The 12,388-nt window shown below is 33.7% G+C and overlaps 1 protein-coding gene across 4 annotated transcripts; it reads right to left on the reverse strand.

The window, feature by feature from the left end:
- Positions 1–7,839: 7,839 nt before the first annotated feature.
- LOC111384272 (probable plastid-lipid-associated protein 13, chloroplastic) lies at positions 7,840–12,000 on the reverse strand. Of its 4 annotated transcripts, none has more exons than XR_002700870.1 (9): positions 11,726–12,000; positions 11,453–11,610; positions 10,827–10,948; positions 10,658–10,741; positions 10,230–10,326; positions 9,064–9,280; positions 8,550–8,602; positions 8,339–8,483; positions 7,840–8,126 (listed from the first exon to the last, which is right to left on the reverse strand). XR_002700870.1 is itself a non-coding variant. In XM_023008537.1 (9 exons), the coding sequence occupies exons 1-8, from the start codon at positions 11,838–11,840 to the stop codon at positions 8,421–8,423; spliced, it is 909 nt and encodes a 302-aa protein (XP_022864305.1). In that variant the 5' UTR covers positions 11,841–12,000; the 3' UTR covers positions 8,035–8,126; positions 8,404–8,420. The 4 variants fall into 4 exon arrangements, 3 of the variants coding, with proteins under 3 accessions (XP_022864304.1, XP_022864303.1, XP_022864305.1); XM_023008537.1 differs by having other exon boundaries at positions 8,035–8,126; positions 8,404–8,483; XM_023008536.1 differs by lacking the exon at positions 8,339–8,483 and having other exon boundaries at positions 10,685–10,741; positions 11,726–11,995.
- Between the last annotated feature and the right edge of the window lie 388 nt (positions 12,001–12,388).

The raw sequence follows: 12,388 nt of genomic DNA on the forward strand, positions 1-12,388 counted from the left end.
AATTGGTTTAAAGTTTTCTTTCTCATGTGTTAATTACCAGAAAATAGGGCTTGAATATGTACGTTCAAATTTCCAAAAACTCACACGTGCATACCTAGCTAATTGCTTAAAAGAAATACTGTGACTTTTTTTTGAAAAAAGTGATAGAATGCCACTTTTTCATATTATCTTTTTGCCAAACACTTTGCAAGCATCAATGTAATTAATTCAAAACTAATTTTTCATACACAATCCACTCAACTTCAACAATCCACTCAACTTCAACAATTTTATTTTCATAAATGTTAATTCAAACAAAAACGAGATGGATAATGAGTTATAATCATGGAATCCAAAACATAGAAATACCTGTAATTTTTTTTGTGTTTTCGTTGCTGATCTGCTCGACTTTTTTTTTCCAGATTTTTCAATGTTTTTGTGGATGGTTTCCTCGATTTGAAGAATGAACAAACTTTGTTTATGTATTTGTGGAAGATTTCCTCTTTTTCCTTTCAATTTTCCTTCGATTTTTGCACACTGGAGGCTGATTTATGAGGATTGACGTGAGTTTAGGTTTTGAACGTATATTTTACGTTCAATTTAAGGTAATTGCCATTTAATCCAAGTTTATAATGATTTTTTCAAAACAACCCAAAAATATAGGGTACTTTTGTAAGTACCCCAACAAATATTTTGGTGGAAATTTTTGATTTTGCGCCGACTTACAATGACTAATTTTAATTTGGTCGTAGAAAATATAGAAATAACAACTATATTTTTGGTCGTTATATGATATTTCCAACTAATTCAAAATTTGATTGTTTGTCATCCATTTTTTACGACCAAGCTTATAATTTCGTCGTTGAAAATATTTATTAACGATTAGATTGATTTGGTAGTTAAAACATTAGTTGTTAAATGTCATTTTTCCTGTAGTGGTTCCACGTACAAGCTCGTGCTCAGATCATTTGATGGATCAGGTTGAGATCGACGATGAACTAGTCAAGTGACTTGACTCGACCCATTTAACATCCAATGCTTATAACTTTGTGAATTTTGAATTATGTAATCATGATTTATATGGGCTAATGGACTTTAACGTTTGATGAGGATCTGGACACTGATCCAACAATTAGAATCGTCTCGGATAGGGATTAAAATTAGTTTTTAAATAGATTTGGATAGAATTTGATGAAATATATGGTTGAAAAGTTGTGAGACTCATAAAATATGGGATTAAAAATAATTGTTGACTTTGACTTAAATTAAAAAATCTAAATTTTAATTACTGGGCTAAAAATGGTAAATAATATGACACATTTATCTATTTAGAATTTGTATTTAGCAGAACTTAATTATTAACGGTCAAATGGAACAAATACATATATAAGAATTAATATCAAATTAGAGAAAGAAGTATGTTGTTATAAGCATATCTAGTGCTCGATCTTCACTTAGACTAGACTCGAATTTGGACAAGAAGCATTTGCTATTTGCAATCAAAGTAAGAATGATTGAACTTCAATAACAAAGTCTAGTCCAATCGATCAAAAGGAAGTTGCTTTAAGTAAATCCATGATACACACTCATTTATGCATTGCCAGGTTACGTAGAAACGAAAATCGTGAACACGTCGAAACGCTACGAGAAACTGGGGTCAGTGACTCTCTCCTATTTTTGAAGTTTTCTTCCTATACAATCATAAACAAAGCTTTCTTCCCCTCAGCTACATAAATAAACATGATGCTCTTCTGTTTCAAAGAATAATACACCCTTCAATCAAATTACCCCCCGCACCTCTCTACGTGCAAGCCAATATGTTTTTAGAATCGCTACTTCTTAAACTTTATGCACAAGATTGAAGGGGCCACACTTCATTGAGTGGTTTTTTTTCAGAATTTGAGGGGTTCCTGAAAGAGATTAACCAGTTTCCATTGGTAGGTCTTCAAGTGGATGTCTATGGAGAATCCTATGTCAACTTTAGAGTGAAGTGATGTGGATTAATTATTCACTTTTTTAATTTAATTTTTTGAGTTTTAGTATCGGACTAGTTCTCCTTCTAACCTTACTCCATTTGGATATTCTAACCGACTCAATTATTTACAATTTTTTTTTTCTATCTTCTTTCAGTTGGACTTTTGCACTTATGTTTTGTTTCTATCTTTTGTTTGATATAGTTTGTTTTGACTTTTTCTTTTTTAAATATTTTTCGATTGCAATAAAAAGAAAAGAAAAGAATATAGTTACCAAGATGATCTTCTATTTCCCTTACATGGCAAGTAATGGACATACCAATTCAACATGTAGTCATCATTAGAGACTAAGCCCCTGTTTGTTTGCCATTATTTGACGATTAAAATGAAATATATGACTGTTATCTATTACATCAAGTTACCATATTTAAATTTCTATTTCTTGTGTAAAGTCTATAATGACTATATTTTTTTATTCTCGTTCTTACATTAATGAAAAACAAACGGAGCCTAACTGACAAAAACAAAAGGTTCCAAAAGTTTATCATATTTGAAACATGTAGACAAAAAATATTTGATATGATGGTTGAATGCGGAAGGCCATCTTGTCTGCCCAAGGTAAACACCCTACATGTGTCACCTACTTAGGCTTTGGCTAATTAAATCGCTCACGACTAGGCAAACTAAGGATTGTGATAAGGCATGCTTGGAAAAATATCAAGTCTACTTAACTAAGGTCGATCTGAGAGCCAAATTATCATCATAGACAAAATATTTGATCGAGTTAAAGTTCCCGCAAGATCTTAAACTAGTATTGACTTGTTTAAGAGAACATGCAGCTAGCCTTCTAAATTGAAAGTACTTGGCCAGGGGAGTCAGAGACCAGGACAAAGGCGATGGCCTAAAGCATCGAAAGGTGAGGACACCGAGAAGAAACCAAGTTTGAGGCGACCGAGAACAGTGGGCTCAAGATCAGGAACCGAAGTGGACCGAGAAGAAGAAGGCTTCATCTGACATATAGTACTGGATATGGCAGCCAAGTCAAGACATGACTGAAAATAATAGATGCATTCACCTACATAAAAGAAAAAGGCATAGCCAAGTTTGAGACTAAGATATGCAAGTAATATTGACTTGGGCACAACCTTAAATCTATGGTTAAGAAAGTGTTTTATTCATTGGCCATTAATTATAATCCGAAATCTAATTATTTGATGATAACTAACCCAAGAATGTTGAAAACATAAGTTAATAACTCTGCTTTAAACAACTTGAATTCTAATTCCCTTCCACGATAAGGATGCATTGATACCACCCCAAACACTATTCATTTAGTCCTTGTAAAAAATTCTACAAATTCTTCCAAAGATGGAATAAGTTAATAATGCCAGTCAAGTTGTATTATTACAAAAACAAGAGGGCAACAGAGATGGAGGAAAGCGAAAAGGGGAAACCGGGAAAGCTGGAGCAGTGTTTTCTCCCCTAATGTAGACAGAGGTTGGGATACTTGTGGTTATACTAGGAATTTACAATGAAATTTAAGCGTCTTCAACTTTCAAATTCCGTTATCCCATCTATCATAGGCAACGGTGCGGAGTCTAATCTTCTAAAGACTTCAGGTACTCCAGCAGTATCCCTTGTTATCTGCATTCACCGTGCCCAAATGTCATGAAATGTGATGAGCAAGATGAATATGCTATGTTAGAACAGGAATAAGAGTTCATGAGTCAAAATGTCAGTCCTTCGATTCAATAACTTATTGGCCAAGGATAAAAAATCTTCTCTTTAGATACTTAAAAAAAATTTTCCAGAGAAATTCGCAGGGAAAACTACATTCCTCAAGAGTGCATGTTTACCTCTATTCTATACCAAAAACTCACAGAATATCAATTTCTTGTCCTCTAATATCCTAAGTACGCACCAGCTATCTGCAACTTGTCATTGAAGTATTGACAAATCTCCAAAAAGACGTGATTCACAAATATGGACACGATTAACGAGCTGTTTCAAAGATTTGTGAATACCTTTTAAACTGCTTAATTATTAATAACAACGGTTAAGACTTACCAGGATATCTTCGTCGAGATAAGAAATCAAGAAAAGCCTCTGAAATGTTCCGCCTGAAGTCAAAACAGAGTGACTGAGAATAGGTGCAATAGACAAGTGCACAATCAAATCGAAAAATCTATCCTCAACATTCCATATATTTCCACATTTCCTTCAAGTAAAGTTACCATAATATTACCTTCTAAAAGTTACGATCTTTTCACATTATGGACAAGTCAATTTTACTATATGACACTCTATTCAATGTATAGATTGACTTGAGCGACACAGGACCACCTTAGCTCCACTTAGACGATTTGTCACTCTGTTGCCACCCCAAGTCACAAAGCCACATCGAGATTTTGGCACATTTGAAGTGTTAATAGATTTTGACACCAACAGTAATAATGCATGGTACATAATTAAAACATACATGGACTTGTCCTGATGGAAGAAAGTTAACTATTTATTATTATTATTTTTTTTAACACTTGTGGAAGGAACAAAATGAAAAAGGCAAATCAGGAATGCTCACCGAGAGGAATCCTGACTCCACTGACTATAGCATCCCTGATAGAAACAGGAAGTTGCTGAACTGTGCTAGCTGCCTGAACAAGAACACTCTTCAGTTGTTGAGGTATAAAAGAAATACTGTGACTTTTTTTTGAAAAAAGTGATAGAATGCCACTTTTTCATATTATCTTTTTGCCAAACACTTTGCAAGCATCAATGTAATTAATTCAAAACTAATTTTTCATACACAATCCACTCAACTTCAACAATCCACTCAACTTCAACAATTTTATTTTCATAAATGTTAATTCAAACAAAAACGAGATGGATAATGAGTTATAATCATGGAATCCAAAACATAGAAATACCTGTAATTTTTTTTGTGTTTTCGTTGCTGATCTGCTCGACTTTTTTTTTTCAGATTTTTCAATGTTTTTGTGGATGGTTTCCTCGATTTGAAGAATGAACAAACTTTGTTTATGTATTTGTGGAAGATTTCCTCTTTTTCCTTTCAATTTTCCTTCGATTTTTGCACACTGGAGGCTGATTTATGAGGATTGACGTGAGTTTAGGTTTTGAACGTATATTTTACGTTCAATTTAAGGTAATTGCCATTTAATCCAAGTTTATAATGATTTTTTCAAAACAACCCAAAAATATAGGGTACTTTTGTAAGTACCCCAACAAATATTTTGGTGGAAATTTTTGATTTTGCGCCGACTTACAATGACTAATTTTAATTTGGTCGTAGAAAATATAGAAATAACAACTATATTTTTGGTCGTTATATGATATTTCCAACTAATTCAAAATTTGATTGTTTGTCATCCATTTTTTACGACCAAGCTTATAATTTCGTCGTTGAAAATATTTATTAACGACTAGATTGATTTGGTCGTTAAAACATTAGTTGTTAAATGTCATTTTTCCTGTAGTGGTTCCACGTACAAGCTCGTGCTCAGATCATCTGATGGATCAGGTTGAGATCGACGATGAACTAGTCAAGTGACTTGACTCGACCCATTTAACATCCAATGCTTATAACTTTGTGAATTTTGAATTATGTAATCATGATTTATATGGGCTAATGGACTTTAACGTTTGATGAGGATCTGGACACTGATCCAACAATTAGAATCGTCTCGGATAGGGATTAAAATTAGTTTTTAAATAGATTTGGATAGAATTTGATGAAATATATGGTTGAAAAGTTGTGAGACTCATAAAATATGGGATTAAAAATAATTGTTGACTTTGACTTAAATTAAAAAATCTAAATTTTAATTACTGGGCTAAAAATGGTAAATAATATGACACATTTATCTATTTAGAATTTGTATTTAGCAGAACTTAATTATTAACGGTCAAATGGAACAAATACATATATAAGAATTAATATCAAATTAGAGAAAGAAGTATGTTGTTATAAGCATATCTAGTGCTCGATCTTCACTTAGACTAGACTCGAATTTGGACAAGAAGCATTTGCTATTTGCAATCAAAGTAAGAATGATTGAACTTCAATAACAAAGTCTAGTCCAATCGATCAAAAGGAAGTTGCTTTAAGTAAATCCATGATACACACTCATTTATGCATTGCCAGGTTACGTAGAAACGAAAATCGTGAACACGTCGAAACGCTACGAGAAACTGGGGTCAGTGACTCTCTCCTATTTTTGAAGTTTTCTTCCTATACAATCATAAACAAAGCTTTCTTCCCCTCAGCTACATAAATAAACATGATGCTCTTCTGTTTCAAAGAATAATACACCCTTCAATCAAATTACCCCCCGCACCTCTCTACGTGCAAGCCAATATGTTTTTAGAATCGCTACTTCTTAAACTTTATGCACAAGATTGAAGGGGCCACACTTCATTGAGTGGTTTTTTTTCAGAATTTGAGGGGTTCCTGAAAGAGATTAACCAGTTTCCATTGGTAGGTCTTCAAGTGGATGTCTATGGAGAATCCTATGTCAACTTTAGAGTGAAGTGATGTGGATTAATTATTCACTTTTTTAATTTAATTTTTTGAGTTTTAGTATCGGACTAGTTCTCCTTCTAACCTTACTCCATTTGGATATTCTAACCGACTCAATTATTTACAATTTTTTTTTTCTATCTTCTTTCAGTTGGACTTTTGCACTTATGTTTTGTTTCTATCTTTTGTTTGATATAGTTTGTTTTGACTTTTTCTTTTTTAAATATTTTTCGATTGCAATAAAAAGAAAAGAAAAGAATATAGTTACCAAGATGATCTTCTATTTCCCTTACATGGCAAGTAATGGACATACCAATTCAACATGTAGTCATCATTAGAGACTAAGCCCCTGTTTGTTTGCCATTATTTGACGATTAAAATGAATTATATGACTGTTATCTATTACATCAAGTTACCATATTTAAATTTCTATCTCTTGTGTAAAGTCTATAATGACTATATTTTTTTATTCTCGTTCTTACATTAATGAAAAACAAACGGAGCCTAACTGACAAAAACAAAAGGTTCCAAAAGTTTATCATATTTGAAACATGTAGACAAAAAATATTTGATATGATGGTTGAATGCGGAAGGCCATCTTGTCTGCCCAAGGTAAACACCCTACATGTGTCACCTACTTAGGCTTTGGCTAATTAAATCGCTCACGACTAGGCAAACTAAGGATTGTGATAAGGCATGCTTGGAAAAATATCAAGTCTACTTAACTAAGGTCGATCTGAGAGCCAAATTATCATCATAGACAAAATATTTGATCGAGTTAAAGTTCCCGCAAGATCTTAAACTAGTATTGACTTGTTTAAGAGAACATGCAGCTAGCCTTCTAAATTGAAAGTACTTGGCCAGGGGAGTCAGAGACCAGGACAAAGGCGATGGCCTAAAGCATCGAAAGGTGAGGACACCGAGAAGAAACCAAGTTTGAGGCGACCGAGAACAGTGGGCTCAAGATCAGGAACCGAAGTGGACCGAGAAGAAGAAGGCTTCATCTGACATATAGTACTGGATATGGCAGCCAAGTCAAGACATGACTGAAAAAAATAGATGCATTCACCTACATAAAAGAAAAAGGCATAGCCAAGTTTGAGACTAAGATATGCAAGTAATATTGACTTGGGCACAACCTTAAATCTATGGTTAAGAAAGTGTTTTATTCATTGGCCATTAATTATAATCCGAAATCTAATTATTTGATGATAATTAACCCAAGAATGTTGAAAACATAAGTTAATAACTCTGCTTTAAACAACTTGAATTCTAATTCCCTTCCACGATAAGGATGCATTGATACCACCCCAAACATATTCATTTAGTCCTTGTAAAAAATTCTACAAATTCTTCCAAAGATGGAATAAGTTAATAATGCCAGTCAAGTTGTATTATTACAAAAACAAGAGGGCAACAGAGATGGAGGAAAGCGAAAAGGGGAAACCGGGAAAGCTGGAGCAGTGTTTTCTCCCCTAATGTAGACAGAGGTTGGGATACTTGTGGTTATACTAGGAATTTACAATGAAATTTAAGCGTCTTCAACTTTCAAATTCCGTTATCCCATCTATCATAGGCAACGGTGCGGAGTCTAATCTTCTAAAGACTTCAGGTACTCCAGCAGTATCCCTTGTTATCTGCATTCACCGTGCCCAAATGTCATGAAATGTGATGAGCAAGATGAATATGCTATGTTAGAACAGGAATAAGAGTTCATGAGTCAAAATGTCAGTCCTTCGATTCAATAACTTATTGGCCAAGGATAAAAAATCTTCTCTTTAGATACTTAAAAAAAATTTTCCAGAGAAATTCGCAGGGAAAACTACATTCCTCAAGAGTGCATGTTTACCTCTATTCTATACCAAAAACTCACAGAATATCAATTTCTTGTCCTCTAATATCCTAAGTACGCACCAGCTATCTGCAACTTGTCATTGAAGTATTGACAAATCTCCAAAAAGACGTGATTCACAAATATGGACACGATTAACGAGCTGTTTCAAAGATTTGTGAATACCTTTTAAACTGCTTAATTATTAATAACAACGGTTAAGACTTACCAGGATATCTTCGTCGAGATAAGAAATCAAGAAAAGCCTCTGAAATGTTCCGCCTGAAGTCAAAACAGAGTGACTGAGAATAGGTGCAATAGACAAGTGCACAATCAAATCGAAAAATCTATCCTCAACATTCCATATATTTCCACATTTCCTTCAAGTAAAGTTACCATAATATTACCTTCTAAAAGTTACGATCTTTTCACATTATGGACAAGTCAATTTTACTATATGACACTCTATTCAATGTATAGATTGACTTGAGCGACACAGGACCACCTTAGCTCCACTTAGACGATTTGTCACTCTGTTGCCACCCCAAGTCACAAAGCCACATCGAGATTTTGGCACATTTGAAGTGTTAATAGATTTTGACACCAACAGTAATAATGCATGGTACATAATTAAAACATACATGGACTTGTCCTGATGGAAGAAAGTTAACTATTTATTATTATTATTTTTTTTAACACTTGTGGAAGGAACAAAATGAAAAAGGCAAATCAGGAATGCTCACCGAGAGGAATCCTGACTCCACTGACTATAGCATCCCTGATAGAAACAGGAAGTTGCTGAACTGTGCTAGCTGCCTGAACAAGAACACTCTTCAGTTGTTGAGGTATGCTTTCTTCGTAAATTTTTGGAGATTCAAATATCCCTTCAACATATTCCACTTTCATTCGCCTTGGTCCCTCAATAGATAACCTGGCAGAAAGAATGAAGTTGCTTTGTATCTGCATTTCAACAGGAATATTTTATAAAGCACACAAAACATGGTGCCAGTCAAATATTGAAAAAGCAATATGTGGTTCTATACTAAGTCCTTGTTTGAAAGTTAACTTTTTTCAAATTCACATTTCCTTAAACTCATTTTCAACCTAACATTCTCTCAATAAAATAATTTTGTATGTGGATCCATAACTTTTCTCTATTTTTATATTACATGTTCTCAAAAATAACAAAATCACTTCTCAAAATCAACATCGCTCAAGGGCTTAGTCGTAGCTAAGAATTATGATGTAAATACCCAAGAACCCCACAGGTTGGGTACATTTAGAGATGGTGATGGGCTTTAATTTCCTGTCACTCAGTTTAAAGTTTAACCATTGTCTGTATTCGACTATCTTGAAAAGGGGTTGGTGGTTAGGGAACGAATTAGGGAAAATCTAGAAAAAGACGGGGAGAAAATGAAAAACCAGATAATTTGGAGCTTATTATAGTACCAAGGTTGTCATTAGTGATTATCTCATCAATGAATCAAGTTTAAATATATAGAGAAAATGTCTAACTATATTTCATGGCATGGCATAATTTGGATTTCATAATGTCTACAAAAAAATATTTGATACTATTCTGATGGCTTATTTACAGTTACGTCTTTGAAATAAACTTGTCTCCCTTTATCAGTTTGTGTTTATGTCTCATCGTACAAATACACAAGATAATAAATGGCTTATTTTTCTTGAAAGAGGAGAAAGGAACATTTGTTTTTAGCACTATCAGGTTAGTTTTGCCTGTTCTCACAGTGACAAAAGCAAAACAAAAAAGAGTAAAACCTAGATACAAGATGATACGGTGGTAAAAATTTCTCAAAACTTTTTCAGCCATCTTATATTGAGGAAAGGACGAGTGATTAATAAGCAACAAAATACATATAGGCCACCTGGAAAAGGAATATATTACCAAGTTCAATAATTTTATATTTGCAGCAATATTTGCATATTCATCCTTGATCACCGTATCCAAGTTTGACAAGTTTGCCAATGTTGGAGGAAACCTCCTGCACAAAAGCAAGACTTGCATCAATACTAAAACATAATAATCTAACAATTGCAGTTCAGAAGGGTGAGTTCGGGAAAAAGTAAGGCATTCCGTGGCAGATTATTTTGCTACTCATCTTCTTCATTTTTTGTTTAATTAGTTCATTATATTTGAAGAAATCTATCACTCTTCTCCACCATGCTATTTCTAACTTCCCCTCCAATTAGTTCTTGAGAGAGGGATTTCTTAGTTGTATTAGGAGGGACACCAATTAAATAACACTTTACAATGAAATGAAACAAATCTTTTGTAATCATTGTAAATCAAACAAAAAATAAGATAAAACTTGCTCAAACAAAAAACGGGCAGCAATGAACCCAGGACTTCCCGATCCAAGCCATTCACACTTCCATTGACCTTCCAGATAAGGAGACCTGAGTAGCTGAAAGCACAAAATGAGCACCTTCTCTCCACAAGCAGTTATACACTGAATTAGCATTGAAAGAATAAACAACCTACGTTGTTGGTCGAAGTGTCGAATTGAGTCGTTCAAGGCTAACAATTCTTTCATTCACGTCAATGCATTGCATCTCTGTTGTTTTCCCTGCGATTAAAGCTTCAAATCCCCCAGCATCCTTGAACTGAATTACAGAAAATGGATATTGATACAATACAGAATTACTTTGTCAATTTAATTAGCTCCAGAAATCAATCATCAAGTCAAATGAAAGATATTACCCAAATTTACTAAGAGATTGTGGAGAAATGTAACAGTAAACAATACTATCAGGTTAATATTGCAATCTGAAGCTGCAAATTTTAAGTACACCAACGATTTAAGTCAATAAATATATATTCTACAAACAGGATAAAATAAATACTGACACAATTATGCAAGGATCAAAACTTTCAGGCAAATTACATAAAAAAAAAGTAAAAAAAAAAAAATTATCTTTGAAAATTGAATAATGAACAGAAAGAACAGGATTATAGATACTGTATTTATTAAGCAAATTACAGTAAAAATTATCTAGAAAAGCCAAACCCAATTTGTAACTTCCCTAAAATATTACAGAAACGAGCAGCCCAAAGCGAGTGAAAATAATTAGGAATTTCTTTAATAAAAAAAATCCAAAGAAACTCACAGCGCGAAGCAGAGATTCTTTAGCAGAGAGTCTTTCCATTTCCCTAGCATAAGCTGCCGAAGGTCGTCCTTTCACCAAGTGCTGAACCATTCCTCTGCATCTTTTGATAACTTTCCTCTTTCTATTCCCATATTTATCATTTCCGTTACTTTGAAGAACTGGAAAAGAATTGCAAGAAGGTGAATGTAGTTTGGGGGTAAGTAAAAGGGTTTGAATCGAAACTGAACAAGCCATTGAAAATGGAAATTAGAATTATAGGACAGTAAAAAATACATAGAACCGTAGAGAGAGAAAGTAGGTGGCAAAGAATGAGAAGACTCGACAGTGACACACTTTCGTAGTCTGTTGCGCCAACTCTCATTTCTGTTTGGGGAAGGGGACGGGGCATTTTCGTCCAAAATGCGGCCACTGAACTAGTGAAATCTCACTTTTGTCACTGACATTTTTGTCCTCACTAAACTTCAACAAGATAGCAATGAAACGACAGGTATCGAAGTGGAAGGAAAGTTCGATAATACTTAGATTGTACAGCGAAGATGTAACGATCAAACATAAATACAATTGAACCAATTTTGGTATTATCATTCAGGGCGGTCCCGATAACTTTGAAACTCTAGACGACTAATTTTTAGAAGTGCTTAAACGCAATTATTTTACTAGCATGGTAACTCACATCAAGACGTATGGAAACAAATATCATTTTAACGAATTATTATTATCAAGATCTACTTGTTCATATATATAATCCAAACTTATATAGTAAATTTTATAGTTTTCATAAAATGCATTCAAAAATTAATGACTTCAATTTTGATTCACTCATTAATTCGAGTAGCCTTAAAAGGACAATTCTTATTAAAAGCTAAGGTTTCTCTAACTTGGAGAGACTGGTATTTCAATTTAAGGCCCCGTTTGGTAGGAATTTTTTGTCCCAAA

Source organism: Olea europaea, unplaced genomic scaffold (assembly GCF_002742605.1).
Source record: "Olea europaea var. sylvestris unplaced genomic scaffold, O_europaea_v1 scaffold2883, whole genome shotgun sequence".
Lineage (NCBI taxonomy): Eukaryota > Viridiplantae > Streptophyta > Magnoliopsida > Lamiales > Oleaceae > Olea > Olea europaea.